Source organism: Malaclemys terrapin, chromosome 3 (genome assembly GCF_027887155.1).
Source record: "Malaclemys terrapin pileata isolate rMalTer1 chromosome 3, rMalTer1.hap1, whole genome shotgun sequence".
In the NCBI taxonomy this organism is placed as follows: domain Eukaryota; kingdom Metazoa; phylum Chordata; order Testudines; family Emydidae; genus Malaclemys; species Malaclemys terrapin.
This window is the reverse complement of record NC_071507.1, coordinates 96,544,305-96,566,734: the sequence shown is the minus strand read 5'-3', so window position 1 is coordinate 96,566,734 and position 22,430 is coordinate 96,544,305. Positions and strand designations below refer to the sequence as shown.

Genomic DNA, 22,430 nt, shown 5'->3' with positions numbered 1-22,430 from the left:
CCGGGAGCAGCATGGAGCGGCCGCGAGAGGTGGGCTCGGGCGGCACGGCTCCCCCTGCCTGGGGCTCCCTTCGCCCGCCACGGGGCGCGGGCTCCTTTGCAGCACTGCCAGCCACGGGGCTGGGGCTCTCCTGGGGCTCTGCCCTGCATGCGCCCAGCACCCCCGGGGCTGCTCCTGCCTCCCCAGGCTGGCCCCAGATCCCCTCCCCCCCCGGGGTTTGGGGTCCTGCTGCAGCTTGCGCCCTTCTGCCTCCTCCACGGGGCAGGCAGCCCCAGGGGGTTGAGGCCACCCCTTCCCCAGCTTCCCCCTCCAGCAGCCCCCGCACCGCCCTGCTGGGCCTGTCCAGCCCTCGGTGCCACCGGGTCCTGCCCTGCCTCAAGCAACCCGCCCCTACCGTGGGGCAGCCTGGCCCTGAGGGACTGGGGGAGCCGCAGCAAAGTCCCACCCGGAGCTGGTGCAGGAGACAAGCGGGGCTCTCAGCCCAGGCTCCGGCATCAGCCTGCTGGGGGGAGTGGAGCCACCCCCTGCCGGCTCGGCTCAGCCCGACCCCACTCTTAAAGGGACACGGACCTGGGGTCGGCCCGGCCCGGAGCACGTGGGGGTGTCACCTCACCCCCCCCACCTCGGGGGCCCGGCGAGGGGGGTGCTCGGCACCATAGATCCCCCCGCAACTCCCATAGTCAGCTTCTCTGCAGGCAAAGCTTGGACTATAGAAAGCATGTGGGAGGAGAGCCTGCGATCCAGGGCTTCAGGAGCTGCAGCTGAGGTAGTGAGGAACAGCCCGGAGCCGTCGGGGCCAGAGCCTCTTGGTCAGCCGCCGGAGGGAGCCGCTCAGCTCCGCGCCTCCTTGCGCTCCCCTGCCGCCGCCAGCTTACCTGCTGCCTGCCTGTTTCAGGCTTCCTGTGAACATTTGATTCGCGGGGAGCAGGGGGCGGAGCGTTCAGGGGAGGGGGCGGAATTGGGGCGGGGACTTTGGGGAAGGGGCAGAGTTGGGGCGGGGCCGGGGTGGGGAAGGGGCGGAGTTGGGGCAGGGCCGGGGCTCCTTGGAGAGTCCTCTTTTTCCTGGATTGCAATATGGTAACCCTATAAATAATATATGCTGGAATGTCATTTCCAAGAGCCCATTTCCAAAAACAAACTTATCGCAACCAGCGTTCCCATAATTAGGTAAGGGACAAGACGAGAGGATCCCATGAAGTCCACTAACAACTTTGCTTTGCCAGTCGATTTAAAGTGAAAGACGCTCCAGTGCAGTGGTGATGGGGTCTAGTACAAAATCCTGAGAGAGAGAAATCTGAATTCATTTGGGTAGTAGTATGAGTGCTGCTCTTTGACCATTTAATATAGTGTCAAAAATGAAACTCCCTGAATCAGGTGCATGTAATTCTAGACATACAATTGTGTGTGATTATTTTATGCATGTGGAATTGGCAGACATGTGAGCAGATACCCATTGGGTGTGCACACAAATCAGTATTTTCATACGATTGTGTATGACTAAGTTTGGCTAATGAAGGGGGATAACACAAATAGCACAGAAGAAATGCAAATTACAGTTGTGTTTTTGCAGAAGGAAACAAGAAATGTGTAGGTATGAATGTTGGTGTGGTTATAATTAATGCTTAAAAAGCGATGGCTGTTATGATTTGAGAGGAGACAAAGAAGAAACATACGTGTGTGTGTGTGTGTATATATATATAAAAATATTGTAAATATGTTAAATTTTTCTTCCTTTTTATTTATTTATTTGTTTTATTAGTGAACTTTTGCAAGATTTGGAAAACTGTGAAAATGACCCTGTGGCTATTGCAGAATGTTTTGTTTCAAAGGTAAGTGATAAAATCTTACTTCAAGAATCTTCAGAAGAATATCTTGCCACTGTATGCAAGATTAAGATGAAACTATTAACTTCTGAATACCTAAACTTGATTTCTGGTGGTGATTTGAACAAGATAATCCTTTCAGAACAAAACAGAGGAGAAGAATCACGTTTCTGTCCATTGGGTTTCCTTTTTTTAAATGCTGTGGGTGATTGTATAATTGGCCAGCGACTGGGTAATGGTCAGATGGGTAAGCAGCCTTGGAAGCTTTTGGAGTGTGAAATTTTAGCAAGCAAAATCCCAGGAAGTCCTAACTTCATCCAGACAATTGCAGACAGTTACAAGCAAAAACAGAACTAAACAAAAACAGAATTAAAGGACAAATGCAAAGTACTCCACTTATGAAGGAACGCTCAGTTGCACACACACACAAAATGGGAAATGACTGCCTAGGAAGGAGTACTACAGAAAGGGATCTGGGGGTCATAGTGGATCACAAGTTAATGAGAGTCAAAAGTGTAACACTGTTGCCAAAAAATGCAAACATCATTCTGGGATGTATTAGCAGGAGTATTGTAAGCAAGACACAAGAAGTAATTCTTCGGCTCTACTTCATGCTGAGTAGGCCTCGACTGGAATATTGTGTCAAGTTCTGGGCACCACATTTCAGGAAAAATGTGGACAAATTGAAGGAAGTCCAGAGAAGAGCAACAAAAATGATTAAAGGCCTAGAAAACATGACCTATGAGAGAAGATTGAAAAAAATGGGTTTGTTTAGTTTGGAGAAAAAAGAATGCGTTTTCAAGTACATAATAAGTTGTTACAAGGAGGGGGGAGGAAAAAATGTTTTTGTTAACCTCTGAGAATAGGATACGAGGCAACGGGTTTAAATTACAGCAAGGGCAGTTTAGGTTGGACATTAGGAAAAACTTCCTAACTGTCAGGATAGCTAAACACTGGAATAAATTGCCTAGGAAGGTTGTGGAATCTCCGTCATTTGAGATTTGTGAGAGTAGGTTGGACAGACACCTGTCAGGGATGGTCCAGATAATGCTTGGTCCTGTCTTGAGTGCAGAGGACTGGACTAGAAGACCTATCGAGGTCCCTTCCAGTCCTACAATTCTATGATTTTAAACCAGATTACCCCACCATTCTGTTTTTGTTAGGGTAGAATTCAGTATGGTAATCTCTGGTTATGTTTTAGCAGATTCCAGTAGTCAGTTCTGGGTCTCTAGTATCTTACAAGCCTAGGATCATGGAGATAAAATTGCTGCATTAAAGAATTACATATGCTGAATAGGGTCATATGGGACTCTGGTGATCTATTGATCCAAATGTGCTACAAAGCAAGAACCTTGATCTGAAATAAACATGGAAAGGGACATTTATCACATTAAACATCATGGGTTGGATCCTTAGGTGGTATAAACTGGCAAAGTTTCATTGTCTTCGATGGAGCTATGCTGATTTACACCAGCTCTGGATCTGGCTCCATCCATTTTTTAAAAAATTACTTCTCACTGTTTTCATATTTTGTTTACTTTTTGCATTTCATTAAGCTTTGAAACTGAAAGTAGACTATTCAGTTTAGCTGAGTTTTGGTTATAGTAAGTCAATTTCACTTTCAGGCTCTCAAACACTGTGTAATGCTCCAGCATTTGAGGGCATAGGATGCAGGAGATTATTTGTTGTAAAAATCCTGTGCTTATTGGACTGATGATATTATATTCATGAAACTATGTATGGTGTTAGGGCTGACGTGTGTCTGCGTTAAATAAGCTTCATTTTGCAAAATATAATTTTGGTCCAAATTTGACCATACTCAGTTCCTTTGAACTTGAATTCATCATATGACCCTGTGCTAAATAAAATTTGCCACATAACAATTTTGCTTTCATTGCATAATCATATATACAAAGGAAAATAGGCTCACAGTCGCATTGTACTTGATCATTTGAATTTCACCTAGAAAACATTCAGCCTTTAAAAATAAGTGCAAATCATGATTTGATACAACTGCTCTGAGAATTGTGAACTTGTTAGCACATTTTCAGCAAAGACTAGTGATTGTGGATTTGAATCTTTATCTTAGTAAACAAAATACAGACTGCCCATGGTAAATACAGACTAAAACAGCAGCTTAGGTTTGTTGGCCTCAACACACCTTGGGTAGTAAACCAGCTGATAATGTAAAAGTCACTAATTGACAAAAGAACCATACTACATAAATATTTAATAATAACTTACAATATTATTTAAATAAAAACCTGTTCATACCACCTTTTATTTTATTGCTAGAGGCTGTCAATGGTTTGGCAAGGGACAAAAGATAATTTTCTATATATTTTTAATTACCTCACAGTTTGCCAATGGGTCATTTGTTCATAGGTCATAAATAGAATTTAAAAAATCCTGAGGGGTGGAGACTAACAATATTTTAATACACTGTGGGCAGATCCTCAGCTGGTATGAACTGGTGTAGTTCCATTGAAGCTAGTGGCGTAATGCCAGATTACACCAACTGTGGTTTCTGCTTGTATATCTAAAAGGAGAAGTATGTTAGCTTCAGTACATTAGTTTTCTGAAACATTTTGGCTTTTGCTAGTAACGGTAATCAGAGGCTTCCACTGCAAGCTTAACTATGGCTTAATTATTCACATAAGTGTGTTTATATATTTTCTTGCCAGCTCCCACTCTCTCATTTTCATTGTAAGAATGCCAATGTTAATTAGAAGACTGACTTAGGGTTACCATATTTCAGCGAGCAAAAAAGAGGACGGGAGGAGCCCCGCCCTAGCCCCGCCCCTGCCCCTCCCACTTCCCACCCCCCCTGACCTCCCAACCCTCCCCCCGTTCCTTGTCCCCTGACTTCCCCCTTCTGGGTCCCCTGCCCCTAACTGCCCCCCAGGACTATCTAAGCCTCCCTGCCTCTTGTCCCCTGACTGCCCCAACCTTTATCCACACCCCCACCCCCAGACAGACCCCTGGGACTCCCACGCCCCATCCAACCACTCCCCACCCCCTGACAGCCCCCCCCAGAACTCCCAACCCATCTAAACCCCTCTGCTCCCTGTCCCCTGACTGCTCCGATCCCTCTCCGCACTCCTGCCCCCTGACAGCCCCCCCCAGAACTCCCAACCCATCTAAACCCCTCTGCTCCCTGTCCCCTGACTGCTCCGATCCCTCTCCCCACCCCTGCCCCCTGACAGCTCCCCCCCAGAACTCCCAGCCCCCTACCCCCCCCCCCCGCTCCTTGTCCCCTGACTGCCCCCTCCTGGGACCCCTGCTCCTAACTGCCCTCCAGAACCCCACCCCCTACCTAAGACTCCCTGTTCCTTGTCCCCTAACTGCCCCCTCCTAAGACCCCCCCCCAACTGCCCACCAGGACCCTACCCCCTACCTGTACCCTGACTGCCCAAAACTTTCTCCACTCCCCCCAAAAAGCCCCCCCCCCGTTTCTTGACTGCCCCCTCCAGAACCTCCCTGCCCCTTCTCCTGCCCCCCCTTACCCTGCTGCTCAGAACAGGGTGTTGGGCTCTGTGCGAGCCGGACACGTGGCTGAGCTCCCCAGCACAACAAAACCCGGTCCCTGGCCCTGCACAACAAAACCCGGTCCCTGGTCCGGACCGGGTTGCAGGGGAGAGCTGCCCTTGTATCAGCACAAAGTGTTCTCGCTCCCGTTTTGCTACCCTGCATGGCAGAAACCGCTCCCAGTTGCAAAAGGGGAGGGCTGCACTTTGTGCTGAGACACTTGCTCAGAATGCAGGGCGGAGCTCCTCTCCAGCTGCTCCGGAGTCCAGCCCGGGACTTTCCTGCAGCCCTCCCAGCCGCTCGCTCTGCTGTGCCGGGGGAGGGGGAAATCCCGGACATTGTGAGTGCTTTACAAATTCCCCCCGGACGCTATTTTTAGCACAAAAAGGAGGACATGTCTGGGTAAATCTGGACGAATGGTAACCCTAGACTGACTTCAGTATTCCACACATTTACATTTAAGTGAGGAGTTGTAAGGGAGTGTTTAATTCTGGCACTCTGCACTTCTCACTCCGCACCCAGAAATTTAGAACGTACGCTTCTGGAACACAACCAGTAACTTAATGGGGATAGGGAGACTTGCTTTTAATTTCCAAGATCATTAACAAAAGAGGAGAAGTAGGCAGTTGACTTCAGCATATCAGCACCACAAATGCTTGCACTCTGACACATCTTTTACCTTTTTCCTTTATTTTCTTTTAAAGTGCCTTTTATGTATATATAAAACCACAGTGCAGCAAAAGTTGAGAGAGGATTGGAGAGGTTGTTTTTGCCTGATGTTAGGTGTAGGAGACATCCTGTTCCAAATAAGATTTGACAGTATTCACTTTGCATGTTACTCTTGGATTGAGCTAAGCATAAGCAAGGTATAGTTGAGGTGTACAGGTTGTCCTGTTGCATCTGAAATCTTTGCTGAATTGACTGAGGTTTTTCTTACAGGTGGCACTGAGGTAGCCAAGGCTTGTTGCTTAAGGAGGCGTCATAGTCCATGTAAGGAGCTCTTTTGGGTTGGTGAGGGAACACACACACTTCCTGGCAACTTCATGGGCCCATACAAGGTTATTTCAGACTCCAAGCAAAGATGACCACACTTGAAATCTAGTTTGGTGATTGCAGAGGTCAACATAACAACTTTGGCTTGGTCAGACCTTCTCTTGCTGTTGCATAGGCCAGGGTTCATCTTAGCTTCCACACAAAGATACAATTGGGTTTCAGAACTCTCTAAGGGATATAGTCCAGTTAGTTAGCCAGTCTGTAGGTTCCCCAGTAGTGGGATTCCTTGAGTTTAAAATATTTACAGAAACATTATTTCACCACTTTGCTGGCTTCCTAGCTATTTCTGTGTGCAATTCAAAGTGTTAACTTTAGTCTCTCTGGTTTGGGCTCTGGGTTGTGGAAGGTGGGAGGTGGTTATGTCTTCACTCCAAAGTTAGCCTGGGTTGTAGCCCAAGTGCCTCCCCAGCCTCCCTTCCATCCACACAGAAAAACATCTAACCCGACCTTGAGGGTGCTTTAAGCCCAAGCTAACAGTCATGGCTCAGGGTACATGATTTAACTTGGGTTTCACTTCAGCCCAGGCTGGCAACCTACCTGTTTTGCAGCGAGAACACAGGCTAATCAAACCTGGGTGCAGTTAGTCCTCTAGTCCTATCCCACAGTTCTATATGGACTGTATTTTCTTGTCTAGCTGCTCCCTTCATTTGTACTATGTTTTAACCCCATGTTTGTCTGCTCCACTTTTGCTGCACTTTCACAACATTTGCAAATAGACACTGTCCAAGAAATCCCTCTGCCATGCTGACACTTGGCCAAAACCTGGCATCGCCTTCTGGTAAAGCTGGGGAGTGACACCAGTAAGATCTGAAGAGGAGCTCTATGGAAGTTGAAAAGCTTGTCTCTCTCACAACAGAAGTTAGTCTAATAAAAGATATCACCTCACTCACCTTGTCTATCAGTAAGATCCATCATTTAGGGAAATGTATCCCAAATGACATTTTTTGTTTAGTGGGCAGAAAAGAAACAGAGAGGCAGGAAAGTCACTCAGGTGCCCTATGAATCACTTCGTGGTTTGCAGACTGAATTCCTTAATGAGATTCTCATTAAAAGTTCTTGCTGCCAAATTCTGTTTGCTTTCACCTTCAAAACAGTCTGTATTAGTAATGAGTAACTTCCCTTGGAAGTTATTTACATAAAGTATTGTTCTCGTGTCACTGGCATGGACAGCAGCTCCCTGCTAGGTTACAGAGACTGAGCACCTGGCAAATGACTAGAGCAGCCCAGTTTAATACACTGCTAAGAACCATGGGATATTGCACTAGAAATCCATCCCAGTTATATGGGTCTGGTATGAGTAGCACTTTGCAGTGGGAATGCTCCACCTGAGCTAGGCTAACCCGGACTAACTCTGTAATGAAGACATACCCTGGTAGCACAACCCTGTTCCTAGAATCTGTTATAAAGCAGATGATATCAACTGAGGCATTTGAGCTAACAGGTCTATACTGTAAATGTAGAGAGACAGGTAACCAAGCAGTCTCAGTGGAGGAACATTCAACTCTGCGACTTTCATCCCTAGCTGGTCCAGGGAGTTTGATTATTTTGGCTTTAGAAGTGCAGTGCAAAGCCGTCTGATCTCTCAGGGACTTCTTGTGGGGGGAAGGAAGGGGCAGGAGGAAGGATGAGTACCAGGTCATGATATAGGGGAATTTTTATTTGATTATTTGTAGGTCATGTTCTCTTTCTTTAGCTCTGAAACGAGGTAGATTTTATTTTTCACTAAATTTTGTACATGTGCCATGAACCTTGTTGAACGGCACATTCATGTCTTAAACTAGATAAGTAAAATCTAGGAAAGTTTACATAATATGGTTGCTTTGCTTTTAACACTACAAGATGTTAATGTTTCTAAGAATTCAGGATTGTTGCATACCATAAATTGCAGATTTATGCCCATAGTCTGATCTTCATCCATATGCTTAGCTCTTGCTAACATCAAAAGGAATTCTGCAACTGATTTAGGAAAGTATATGATGTTGACTAATAGATTTATAGCTTTGAATGAGTCTAAATTATACCATACTGGAGATAAAATGCTCATGGTTGACTATCTACAGGCCTATCTGCTTACCTAACTTATTAAAATCTAATGCAGTTACGATACTGCCCTAGTTGTGATAAAATGCATTTGTGAATCCAAAGATACCTTGAGTATAAAGTATACATCTGGCCCAATTCAGAGGGCAACAGTGTCCATGCCACTATTTTAAAAAAGACTTTAAAATGTTGTATGTGTAAGTATTTTCTGTGCTATCTCCCTAGATAAGCAGATAATTTTTATTTTGTCATTAATTTATTTAAAATTTATTTTTATTTTAAATGCATAGGTTTGTCCTTCCTTATAGCTAGACTAAAATTTATTATTATTTAAAAAACAAGACAACCCTATCTGCCAAAAGCAGAATTTCTTCCTGAAAAGGGAGATGTGCCAGAGACTCCATGAAGAAGACTTCTCTGTTGCTACTGATTTTACAAGGAAGATCCTCAGATATTGCATTGATGGGCAGCAGTGTAAAACTCTAAGCTAGATAGAAATATTGTTTTTTATTTAACAACGAATGCTGTCCTTTACAAGTTTACAACATATCGTTTTTCATGAAGTTTGAAAAGCAGGACAGTCAAATGAAGTCAGACATAGTTTAAGGTCAGAAGAGTCTGACCTCCTGTATATCACAGGCCACCCAGCACCTGCACAATAAACCCAACAACTGAAAGGAGATCAAACTATATAAGAGACTAAGTTAGTACGTGCCACAGGCAGAAAATAGGAGAGGTTGAGATGCACTGTTGCTCCAGGCTACTACAAGGGAAGGGAAATGGTTAAATCAGATTTACCCAGATAATCCTGGCAAGTGAGCCGGACCCAAACACTTGAGAGGAAGGCAAAAAAACTCTAAGGTCACTGCCAATTTGACCTGGGGGAAAATTCCTTCTCAACCCCACACAGGGCGATCAGTTAGACAGCGAGCCTATGAGCAAGCACCAGCCAACTAAGCTTCTGAGAGAGAGAATTCCCCCTCAGAGCCCTGGCCCACCCCGCCCAGGGTCCCATTTCCAGTCATGGCCATATCTGATGCTTCAAAGGAAGGAGATTTAAAAAAAAAATCCTCCCAGAATACACTGGGTGGGGAGAGAGGACGGAATCCCTTCCTGAGCCCTGCTGGTGGCTGGCTGAAACCCTGCAGCATGAGCTTTAGGGAGTTTATAAACCAGAAGTGAGCCTGAGGGCTGTTGAGATCTGCCCCCCACCATCACAGGCAACACTGTCACTCAATCGCATTCATAAAGTTGTCCAGCTCTCTCTTAAAAGTAATTAAGTTGTTTGCCCTTGCATCTACTAATGGGAAGCTGTTCCAGAACCTCACCCCTCTGGTGGTAAGAAACCTTCTAATTTCCAGCATGAATTTGTTCATGGCCAGTTTGTATCCATTTCTTCTTGTGCCAACAGTATCCTTTAGCTTAAATAGCTCTTCAAACTCCCTGTTATTTACCCTCCTAATGTATTTATAGAAAGCAATCATACCCCTCTCAGCTTTTTGTTGTTGCTAAACTAAACAAGCCAAGCTCTTCCAGCCTCCTCTCATAAGACAGGCCCTCCATTCCCCGATCATCCTAGTAGCCCTTCTCTGCACCTGTTCCAGTTTAAATTAATCTTTCTTGAACATGGGTAACCAGAACTGTACACCCGTTTTCCACATGAGGTCCTACCAATTATTTTTACAATCGCATTAACACTTCCTCTGTCTCTACTGGAAATGCCTCATCTAATACATCCTAGGATTGCATTTGCCTTTTTCACAGAGGCATAACACTGGTTTTGATTATCCTTCCATTTAATTTAAACTGAATCAACTCATGATCACTCGATCCAAGGTTATTTCTTACAACCAGCTCTTCCATAAAGTTCTCACTACTTACTAGTCTAAAATTGCATCCACCTCTTGTTGATTCAGTGATGATTTGATAAAGAAAACGGTCATCTATCACGGAACAACTGGGCCCTACCAACATTAGTGGTATTTATTCTCTAACCTATATCTGGGAAATTAGTCTCTCATATTACACAAATCCCAAAAGTATTTATCACTGATCACTACCCATATCAGTTTGACACAGGGGGTCTATAGCAGCCCCCTAACACTGTCCCAAAGGACCTCTTTTACAGTCCTTCCCCAAAGTGTTTTTGACCCAAACAGATTCTGTTTTGTCCATTTTATCCCTTCATATTTCTTTATAATGTATTGCTTCATTGATGTATAAAACTACCCCACCATCTTTACCTTTATTTCCATGTATAGTAAACAGTACATACGCTTCAATATCTGTGTTCTAGGCATGAGTGTGCTATTCTACCATGTTTCGGTAATCTCTATGAGTACGTCTACACTTACCTCCAGGTCCGGCAGCAGGCAATCGATGTTCTGGGATCGATTTATCGCGTCTGGTCTAGACGCGCTAAATCGATCCCGGAAGTGCTCGCCGTCGACGCCGGTACTCCAGCTCGGCGAGAGGAGTACGCGGCATCGACGGGGGAGCCTCCCTGCCGCGTCTGGACCCGCGGTAAATTCGGACTAAGGTACTTCAAGTTAATAACGTAGCTGAATTTGCGTACCTTAGTCCGAAGTGGGGGGTTAGTTTGACCTCCTGCACCAATAGTTCCAGTTCCTCCATTTTATTGCCCAGACTCCTTGCATTCGTACATAAGTATTTCAGTTGTTTCCCTCAGATTTCACCCAGTTTTCTAGCTTGTGGTGTTCCATTATCCCTTACTATATTTTCATTTAGCTGATTTTCCTGCTCCTGTTTATTGAAGGGAGGCATGAAGCTTCCACAAGTCTCTCTCAACCTTCTCCCCTCATGTCCTAGTTTTAAAGCCCCTCTTCTCTGTTGAACAGAAGAAAAGCATTATGAATTACTGGTCCCAGAAAATGTTATGTGCTGTACCTAAGTAATGTGGTGATGTTTATAAATTGTATGTTATGATTAAGTGGCCAGGGGAATATACTGCACTTTACTCATAATATTGTAGGATTTCTTGTTATATTTTGCCTTTTCCTACTTGCATTTGATATTTTTTGTACTGTAGTTAGTTGTCTTACTTAGATACTGAATTTCATCATATTTATTGTCTTTATAGCACTCCTGACTTAATGAGAGTGATAGCTAGATTGATAATGGTTGCTTAAGAAAAATATACAGTGTAATGTCTGCTACAGGCTGAGGTTGGGTTAATTCCTAGTTTCTAGCCGAGATGGTTTTTACCCTTAGCTGTTAGTTCCAAGCATGTACGTTAATAGGTTATGACACAAGCTCATTGTCTCTGGGTGTGGATACAGGGTGTATGTAAACCACCATGAAAACTAGCAGTAACAGCAAAATTAGTCCAAGCATGAAAGACTAAAATAAATTATTGAACTTTATCTATGTCAAGACCAAACCAAAATGATCAGTAACGGAGATGTGGAAGTATTTAGAAGGAAATACCAGATCCTAGCACATTAGTGAACAAATGAGTCCTGTGAGAACTATATTCCCCTGGAGAAATTTGGACTGGAATTAGGATTTTTTTAAAAAGACATTAAAATCAACTGATAAAAGTTGAAATAATTACTGAGCTGTCCCCAAAATTGACTCCACATATAGGGCCAAATTGCACCACCCTTGTATCATGTTGAGTAGTACCTAAATTTGCAAATAGCTCCAATGGATTCATTGGGGCTACTTGTGAAGTAATATACTACTCAGTGGGAGTAAAGGTGGCACAAGCTGGCTTATAGTGAAGAGACTGGAAAAGGTGAGCGGGGAAGAGAGAAGTAACTGAAAGAAGTGTATCTGGGAAGACAGGCAACTTATGAAGATATCTGTAGTGGAATCTGGGTGTCTTGTTATTACAGGACTTAACTCTGGACTAGTAAACAAGGATGGAGAAAGTGATTGCTTCAAAAATATTTTATAGTTACCCAACACTTTTTTCCCCCATCCTCAGGATACCAAAACACTGCATAAATTACACACTAATAACATGGGATAGAGGGTGACAGTCAGACATCACATCAAAATGCAAAAAATAATGTTGTTTTTAAGGTTCCATGCAAAATAAAGTGATGATGAGTAGGGGGGAAGTTGTGGAGCAAGCAGGAATGCAAGGGAAACCAGGTTCTGGTGCTTAGAACCCAATTGATACAAAAAGCTATTATGAAATTGCATTTGTCAGTGAGTGCCAGGTAACCCCACTAAAGTTAATTACAAAACAGCTTCAATGGTAACTTCCTGTTTTCATACATGCTTAGTCTCTGTTCAAATGTGAAATTACTTATGACAATCTGAAAACTGCATACTCAACATGCCCAGTAGAAATGTCCTTAACTCTACAGGTGCACACATGCATGCATATTGTTCCTTTCTGTCTTTTCTTTATTTTGAAAATATAAAGCAAAATAGTTTTAAGGTAATGTCAAAGAGGTTACGGTCAAGATGAAAGATTCATTAGTTAGGAAATTCAAAAGTTAATTGCTTAGGAACATAAGAATGACCATTCTGGGTCAGACTAATGGTCCATCTAGTCCAGCATCCTGTCTTCACACAGTGGCTGGTGCCAGATGCTGTAGAAGGAGTGAACAGAACAGGTGACTGAAGAAGAGCACTGTGTAAGCTTGAAAGCTTGTCTCTCTCACCAACAGATATTGGTCCAATAAAAGATACTACCTCATGCATTTTGCCTCTCTATTATTCTGGTACCAACATAGCTACAACACTGTATAGATTATTTATATAGAACTGTTATGTTTGTGGGGTTGTTGACATGTAAATATGCCAAACCAATAAGGTTCCCTGTTCCCAAAGAGTTTGAATCTGATCCTGCAAGGTGCTGGATGCCTTGAGTAGGAGTTGAAGACAGTCCACATGTCTACAGAAGGAATTCAGCAGTTCACAGGATAGGACCCTTAACATGCCAGTTAGTAAATAAAGAATAGTAAACAGAGAAAAGAGTGTGGTTTGTTTCTTTTCACTGAAAGGCTTGTACAATAGTTGAATTTAGAATTTTTTGGAAGACCGGGAAGATTGGCAGATGTTTCATAGGAGGTTGTTCCAAGGATGTGGAGTGATGTGAAAGTAGGCATCCAATTAGGATTTGGGCAAAAGAAGTAGCCAAGGAACCTTAAACACTTTGACAGTTGAATTTACATTGTCAAATGAAAAATGTGCATTGATCCTACTGTTTGTAGGTAGTTTTGATAAAATCTGATTATTTAATAATCTTTCCTCCCTACACATAGAGTGAAGATTTTCACATATATACACAGTACTGCACCAATTATCCAAGGTAGGAATATTTTGTTCCCCTTTTTGCTGTTTCTTCCTGCGTTGTCCCTTTTTAGAAGGTAAAGAATACACTTAAAATACAAGCAAAAATATTTATTCATATACACAAAGGTGGTTATTTACTTGCTTGTTTTTTTCTTTCAATTCATGATGATACAAAAAGTGAAAAGTACTTTATCTAAGGAATTATTATTATTTTATAAATTCCCTTTAGCCTCTACTAATAATGAAATCAGGACCTTATTCTGCAATATAAATTCCCAAAAGAATTCTGCATATGAAAGGAAAGTAGGATTGGGCTCAAAACTAATACAGAAATTTCATGATTGGCAGGAATTTGATATTCCCAGTAGGGGGAAGGAAGGAAAAACAATTCCTTGCTGTAGGTACATAGATACAGAAACTGCATATCTTTAAGGAGATTTATTATATGTTTTCAGATCAGTGGCTGTGCTAACAGAATGCATGAGGAACAAGACACTGGCCAAGTTCTTCAGAGAACGGCAAGAAGCTTTACAACACTCTCTCCCCTTGGGATCATATCTCTTAAAACCTGTCCAACGAATCTTAAAGTACCACCTGCTTTTGCATGTAAGTGCCCACACAAAAACATATCTATCTAGCACTGTTGTGCCTCCACCTCCCTGCAGTATTACTACAGTGGGAGGTTAGGACAGTTCTAGATTTTATAAAGATGTGTATTCTTTTGTCGATCAGTTTTTTCACATGTGGAAGCATTTTCTGTCTCTAATCTCTTGACAATATATAAATACATTTTGAGTGGGGAGTATATGGTAATTGTTTTAGACACACTGAATAGGTTAATGCATCCAAATAATTAGATTTTTTCCGGTCTGTAATTTCAATCTTGCTTGGGAGTATCTTGCTGTCAGGAGTAAGCAATTTCATGCAAACATTTCTTTCAGATGAAAAACAGTTCTTTTTCTCCATGTCTAAATGCTGGGGGCGGTAAGAAGGGAAGATAAATACTTACAAACACATTTATTTGTATGATTTTTGTGAGGAATAATGAATGGGGAAGCAGGAACCATTTCTGTATCCACTGGACTGAATTCAGAACATTCTCAGGAATTCCTGCTTTAACATTTTCCACATATGTTTTCTGTTACAAGATCACATTGTAATTAAAAGTAAAGACAGAAAGATTTTAAAGTGTCTGGTGAATCCCTTCTGTCCCACCCCAGCCTAATGCTGAATGTAATCAGATTTTTTAGGCAGGATACATACGCCCATTTGTTTCCAGAAATCAAGTGAGCATTGGCCTAAAAAAGGGGCAGTGTGGGGGTGGGTAAAAAGTGGGACATGTGCAGGAGTACCGCCCCCCAGTGGTGAGCTGGAGCCGGTTCGCACTGGTTCGCAGGAACCGGTTGTTAAATTTAGATGCCCTTTTAGAACCGGTTGTCCCGTGTGGGACAACTGGTTCTAAAAGGACTTTTAAATTTAACAACTGGTAAAGCTCCAGCTCCCAGTCCTGGCCCCAGCTCACCTCTGCTTCCTCGGCTCCTCCCCTGAACACACTGCCCCCCCCTTTTCTCCCTTTCCCCTGCTTCCCACGAATCAAATGTTCGCTCGGGAAGCCTGGGAGGGTTCAGAAACAAGCGGTGGCTTCACAAGGTAAGCTGGGGTGGGGGGGCGCGAGGAGGGCTCTAGGGAGGCATGGCGCGGCCCAGTCCAGTCCTGCTCTGGCCAAGTGGCTCCGGCCAAGAGACTTCGCCCCGGCTCTGGCCGAGTGGCTTCAAACCGGGCCCAGCCCAGCGCCCCCAGCCTGGCCTCCAGCGTGGTAAGGGGGCAGGGAGCAGGGAGGGGGTGTTGGAAGAGGGCAGGGGAGGTGGGGGGAGGTGGATAGGGGTTGGGGCGGTCAGAGGGCAGGGAACAGGGGGATTGAATGGGGGCAAGGGTCCTGGTGGGGCAGTCAGGAAGGAGCAGGGGTTGGATGGGGCGGTGGGGGGCAGTCAGGGGCAGGGGTTCCAGGGGCAGTCAGGGGACAGAGAGAAGGGGTGGTTGGATGGGGCAGGAGTCCCGGGGGGCCATCAGGAATGAGAGGAGGGGTTGGATCGGGCGGCAGGGGGCAGTCAGGGGACAGGGAATGGCGGTGGATGGGGCAGGGGTCCCGGGGGGGAGGGGCGTCAAGGAACGTGGGGGGTTGAATGGGGCAGGAGTCCTGGGGAAGGGGGCATGACCCCCTCCTGGGGTGAGGAGGAGGGAACCGGTTGTTAATTTTTTGGCAGCTCATCACTGCCCGCCCCTCCTTGTGACGTCGCTTCCTGCTCTTCCTCTTCACCCTGAGGCATAGGCACCGACTCCGTGGGTGCTCCGGGGCTGGCACACCCATGGGGAAAAATTAGTGCTCTGCACCCACCAGCAGCCAAGCTCTCCTCCTTCCCTCCTCCGCTTACCTCCCAGCACTTCCTGCCACCGCCAAACAGCTGGGCTGGGGGTGAGGGGAGAACGGGAATGTGGTGCGCTCAGGGGAGGAGGTGGGGCCGGGGTGGGGATTTGGGGAAGGAGTCGGAATAGGGGCAGGGAGGGGGCATAGTTGGGGTGGGGACTTTGGGGAAGGGGTTGGAATAGGGGTGGGGCATGGGCGGGGCCTCATGGAAGGGGTGGAGTCAGGGTGGGGCCAGGGGCAGAGGGAGTTTGAGCACCCACTGGTGGTAGCAAAAGTCAGTGCCTATGCCCGCCTGAGGCCCTGCCTCTGTCGCTGCTTCTGCCTCTGCCTAGGCCAGGAGATGGAGACAGAGCCAGCAGGGCCGGCTCCAGGCACCAGTGCAGCAAGCAGGTGCTTGGGGCGGCCAAAGGAAAGGGGCAGCGTATCCGGTTCTTCGGCGGCAATTCAGCAGTGAGTCCCTCAATTGCTGAATTGCTGCTGAAGAATGAAGTGGTGGCGGTAGAGCTGCTGCCGAAGTGCTGCCGATCGCAGCTTTTTTATCTATCTATCTATTTATTTATTTATTTATCGGGGCCACTTGGGACAGCAAAAACATTGGAACCGGCCCTGCGAGCCAGGCTGTGGTAAGAGCCGCTAAGTCGAGCCCCAGACCATTCACCTGCCCTGGGTGGAGGTCTGGGGTGTCCAAGAGCAGCCCCCATCCCATGTCCGTCTCCCTCCCTGGGGTAGGGGGAGGGTCTGGAGCTCCCTGGGCAGATCTTACTACTGCCTGGTTCTGACTTCTGGCCTGGCCAGGGGTGGGGCCTTGGGAGAAAGAGGAGGAGTAGGGGGCAGGGCCCGTGGTGACGGGGGACGCTAAGCCCACCGCAGCTCCCTTGCTCCCTTCTCTTCCCCCCCCTCCCCTCCCCCAACCGGGAAGAGGCTGGCACCTAGGGTTACCACCTGGCCCAGTATTTGACCACCCTGACTGTTTTATTTTTTTTTTATGAATTTGCCAGTTGCCAGAAAAATAATTTAATCTGCCAGGTTTTTTTTACGTGGGTCTAAAGATTTGCGTTATTAGCACATTACTCTGGGATATCTAATGTTAAATGTTTCTATATCCACCTAAAAAGATGCTGCAGAGTTCCCACTTCCATAGTTTAAGTAATAACAGATCAGAACTGCTGAAAATAACAGCAGCTGTCTGCTCGCCCCCATGCAAGCACATCACAATGTTATCAATCTTATCTATATGTGTTAGCTCTCTAGATACTAGAGGTGGCTGTTGAAGCGGGGGCAGCTGCAGAGTTGCCTTATGGTTGGGGATTGGGGTTGCCAGTTGCCGGTGAGCTTGCCTGGTGGGTGGGTGGTAATGCTACTGGTGCTCTCTCTTCTCCTCCCCCCTCCCCCCCGTCTTGGGCAGTGCTACAGGGAATCGAGGACAAATACTGTTCCGGAGTCATTCAGCCCAGGACCAGGACTTGAAATGTACATTTTGGGACTGTCCTGCCCAATTAGGGGTGGATGGTCACCCGTGTGTGTATACACATGTATATATTAACACATGCTGTGTTGGTGGCTCAAGTCTCATTCTGCTAGTGTGTGCATTTGCATCAGTAGTGGCACTACAGGCTGTAAGGGTTTGCCTTGCCAATTGTGCCTAGCCCAAATTGGTGACAATAACACCCTAATATCAGAGGAAGCAATACTTGTTTCAGGGATTTTGATGCCAAGACCATATACCTTGCATCTAATTTGAAAAGTTAAGCTGAAAATAACGGGCTCCTTATTGGTTTCTTCATTAGGAAATAGAAAACCACCTTGACAAGGACACTGAGGGTTATGATGTAGTGCTGGATGCCATAGATACAATGCAGAGAGTGGCATGGCATATTAATGACATGAAGAGGAAACATGAACATGCTATCAGGCTGCAGGTGAGTTCACAAAGATATTTCATGGGCTATTGGCAACTTTTTCTCTTGTGTCAGTGACTTGCTTTTGCTGTTAATACATATGCCATCAGCATTTTCTATTGCTCTGTTTTAATTTGTGCCTGTATTTGCTATATCCTAGATTCTAGTTGAATACTGTGAGTGTGTCTGTTTGAACTCAGAAATTTTGGTCATAGGTGCCACAGAAGAACCTCCGAATGAACTCTCCTACAAGCAGCATCCTGTTAAATATTTGTTTTCAGAATTACAGATAACTTTTTTCTGTCTTCCTGACACTTCCATTGTATACCACTACTATTTAACCAGAGGGCATGTTTTTTTGAGAACTCCTGTGGGTCCCTATTTCAGACTTTTGTCCTGTTTAATTTTGTTTTGTTTGAGACATTTCTCATCTTACTGCTTATTTTGTCTCTTCCTCTTAGCTATTGAAGTGTGGCTGTATCTCCCTATGAGTTACTGTGTAAAATATACAGAGAAGTGGTCAGAGACAGCAATATGCCTTATAAAAAAAAAAAATCCAGCTGCTCTGCAATGAAGCATTTTTTGAAAAGGGAGCGACTCTAGGTAGTCACTGTAGTCCACTGTAGTCTATGGCATGCGTGCCGAAGGCGGCACGTGAGCCGATTTTCAGTGGCACTCACACTGCCCGGGTCTTGGCCACCGGGCTGGGGGGCTCTGCATTTTAATTTAATTTTAAATGAAGCTTCTTATATGTTTTAAAAACCTTATTTACTTTACATAAAACAATAGTTTAGTTATATATTATAGACTTATAGAAAGAGACCTTCTAAAAACGTTAAAATGTATTACTGGCACGCGAAACCTTAAATCAGAGTGAATAAATGAAGACTCGGCACACCACTTCTGAAAGGTTGCCGATCACTGCTGTAGTCTATAGTAGATTTTCTTGTGCAGACTTTGTATGAAGAATCAGCATTCCCTTTCAAAGTTGCACTGACTCCAGACCTTCTCACAAAGGGTGGCATACACTTTCTATTGTGTTAGGGAAACCAGCAGGGATATGGGGATAAGAGTATGGGGAAGCAGACATCTCCCCTTCAAGTGATCTAGAAGTTACTCTTTGTTTCTTGTATTACTGAGCAGAGATGTTGCTCACAAAATCCCATATTTGTCTGTTAATTGGGGAATATAAATTTAAAATGTCCTCCCTGAGCCCATGTAACCTTACCTAAGTCACTGACATAAATATGGATATTGATATCTGGAATACTTGGCAATAAAGTTGGTTACATGCTTTGGAAAACTTAGTTTCGTAATTTACAGTCTGAGCTGGCAAATATGTGGGGTGGGGAAAATTTTTCGGCTCAGTTTGTCATTTTAACAGTAATTTCTGTGTTCTACAGGGATAGTGATATCTCTTCTATGTACTATCATATAATGAAGTGTCTGTAATTCTGCAGCTACTATAGCTGCATTTCTGCATGAATTCTCTTCCAAAGTGGAGAAATTGATCTCTGGGGTACACTTTAACTGATGTACAAGTTACTAGAGAGAAGTGATACAATTGGAACTTTTCCATTCATTATGTTTTTTAATCACAGTCTTGTGTATATTGAAGAAATGTTGCTTTAATGTATTGTCAGATGTACAGCAATCACTGTGCTATTTGAAAGAAGCTCATAGCTGTGTGCTATCTCAGAAATGTAATTCTGTAGGGTCATATCTTTAATAAGGACATTTTTCCCAACATTGCTATCACCACCAGAGTTAAAGCAGTGCTAGCTTTGGTTGGAAATTTTTTGAAAATGTCCTTAAATGGTCTAATCATGGGTTACTAGAACCGGACATGTAAGATGTGATGCTTATAGAAGTTATGCCAATGGAGTTGGAGAACAAGCAACTAGAAGAAACAAGGAAAGGAGAGCGTGGTAGTGTAGAGCTTCATTTTCTTAAGGCTATCACTGTGTTAACCTATGTTTATTTTTATGTATTATTTATTTTGATTTAAATAATAACTGTGCTGTCACCCGAACATACCATTAGCAATACACATATATCTCAGCCACATTAAATGATTAATTCAATAGAAACTCAGCCAGCCATTTCCCCTTCCATCATCTAGGAAGCATGCCCTCAGCTTTCTCCTCAAGCCCAGTCAAACAGATGTCTTTTGCAGCCTTCGCAGAAGGTCACCAAATTTGGACTATTTCAGACTGGGTAGGGGAGCAGTTCAAGTTGGAGTCCATATTTGTAAATTATTTTTTTTATTCTCCAGGTTGCCTACATCTAACCCCTGCTAGGCCAATCACCACTAACAAGAATCATGTGGAGAAAGAATGTTGAGAAAAATTGGACCAAAATAGGGCAACTAAAAAAGAGGTTTTTTTTTAGTGCTGGTGAGAAGTGCTAGATTAACAGTCCTAGCAACTGAAGTTTTATAGTTCTTCATAGGACAGGTAATGGTGCTGCGAGGTAGCAACATTGCCAACATTCAGTCTCCCTGCTTTTCAGTCCTTCTCATCTCGGCTGTGAATGGCAATAAGACTGCTCGTTCAGCTAATTGTGATGGTAGTTTTTGTAATGTGGACACCTGTCATCCACCATAAAGACCCCAAACTCTTTTCACATAGGCCCTTAAACAGCCCTAACATGGGAATTTTATGTTGTTGAACGTTGGTTGTCAATGGAGCTGAGCTAATAACAGATTTTTCAATTTGCTGGTAATTCTGAAAAATTGGGGCAAAAATTGTTTTGGATAGACCGAAAATGAATTTTCAGTGAACAGAAAAATAAAATAAAAATAAATTTTTGGATTGAACAAAATGCACTGTTTTGTTAAAATTGAACCATTTCATTTCAATTTTGACAATTTTTAAAAATGTTTTGATTGATTTTTTTTATTAAAATTAAATAATTCATTTTGAAAATAAAAATTTCAAAATTTTCAGGGTGGTTTTTTTTTTTTAGGTTTTCTACCAAAATAATTCAGCAAAATCAAAATATATTTGCTAATTGTTTTGGTGTCAGCACATTTTCATTTTTCACAGAAAAAGTTTTGTCAAAATTTCACCCAGCTCTAGTTGAAACAGAACATGTCCTAATGTCCTCAGTAGATCGTATTTTGAATTTAAAACTCATTTAATAAAATACTGTTCAGAATGTGCATTGTTTTCTCTGTTTCAGGAGATACAAAGTTTACTCACTAACTGGAAAGGGCCAGATCTCACTAGCTATGGGGAGCTGGTTTTAGAAGGAACATTCCGCATTCAACGAGCCAAAAATGAGCGCACTTTGTTCCTCTTTGACAAATTGCTGCTTATTACCAAGAAGAGAGAAGAAATGTTTACATACAAAGCTCATATATTGGTATGTCATGGAGCACATTGTAATGCACTGATTGAACCAATTTCCAGCTTTCTTTATACTCCGCTCCGTGATTCACTATCTCTTCTCTCTGTACAGTGTGGCAATCTCATGCTTGTTGAGGTAATACCAAAGGAACCACTTAGCTTTAGTGTCTTCCACTACAAAAACCCCAAGATGCAGCACACCGTGCAGGTATGACAGAAACCTCCGTATTCTGAACATAGCCTTACATGTTGTTATACATGATGCCAAATAAAACATTCACCCAATTTTCTGTATTTAAAGCCCATCTCCCCTAATATTTGTGATAATGGGGGCCAGATTCTGCCCTTAAGTACTCCTGTATCTATATTCCCAATCCCTGAGTGGGTACAGTAATGAGTTATTTGACTATCTCATGATTTTACAACAGGCTAAATCACAGCAAGATAAACGCCTCTGGATTCTTCACTTGAAGAGATTAATTCTAGAAAATCACCCTGCTAAAATTCCTGCTAAGGTAAATAAACTAACTCTCTAATCTAAATATTTGTATAATTTAAGGCACTTATATTAGCAGACAGTCACATGACAATTTGGAAGCAGCTTTTTATATCGAAAGTCCTCTGTGAATGAAATGAAATTCAGGTAATATGTTGATTTTTTTACATCTTCAAACGATCCATAAAGCTGAAAGGGAAAAGCTCCAGCAAAAACATCTACTGGAGTTGGCACACAATCCTAGAATCTCATCAGTTTGTCATGCTCTTTGTCTACCTTGGGATTTGTCCTTTTGCACCTATAGTTATACCAGGGTAGCTGCACCAGAGCAAACCTGTAGTGTAGATACATTGCACCAGTGTAAAAAGTGACTTGCATCAGTATAATTTAGCTTGTTTTAAAACTGGGGTAAGCTGGACTGACAAGTCACTTTTTATGCCAGTGTAGTACTTCTGCTCTGGGGGTTTGCACTGGTGCAGTTACCTTGGTATAGCTAAAGCAATGTATTTCTGGAATTGCCTACACCCAACTGATGACAAGGCCTTA

The 22,430-nt window shown here is 43.8% G+C and overlaps 1 protein-coding gene across 5 annotated transcripts in view; it reads left to right on the top strand.

Moving 5' to 3' along the window:
- PLEKHG1 (pleckstrin homology and RhoGEF domain containing G1) overlaps positions 1–22,430 on the top strand; it is a 220,167-nt gene that overhangs the window by 176,471 nt on the left and 21,266 nt on the right. For all 5 annotated transcript variants that reach the window (XM_054023199.1, XM_054023197.1, XM_054023200.1 and 2 more), the window contains 7 exons: positions 1,760–1,829; positions 13,685–13,731; positions 14,171–14,321; positions 17,928–18,059; positions 21,222–21,404; positions 21,501–21,596; positions 21,817–21,903. In XM_054023199.1, the coding sequence (XP_053879174.1) occupies positions 1,760–1,829; positions 13,685–13,731; positions 14,171–14,321; positions 17,928–18,059; positions 21,222–21,404; positions 21,501–21,596; positions 21,817–21,903 (766 nt within the window). The remainder of the gene's footprint in view (positions 1–1,759; positions 1,830–13,684; positions 13,732–14,170; positions 14,322–17,927; positions 18,060–21,221; positions 21,405–21,500; positions 21,597–21,816; positions 21,904–22,430) is intronic.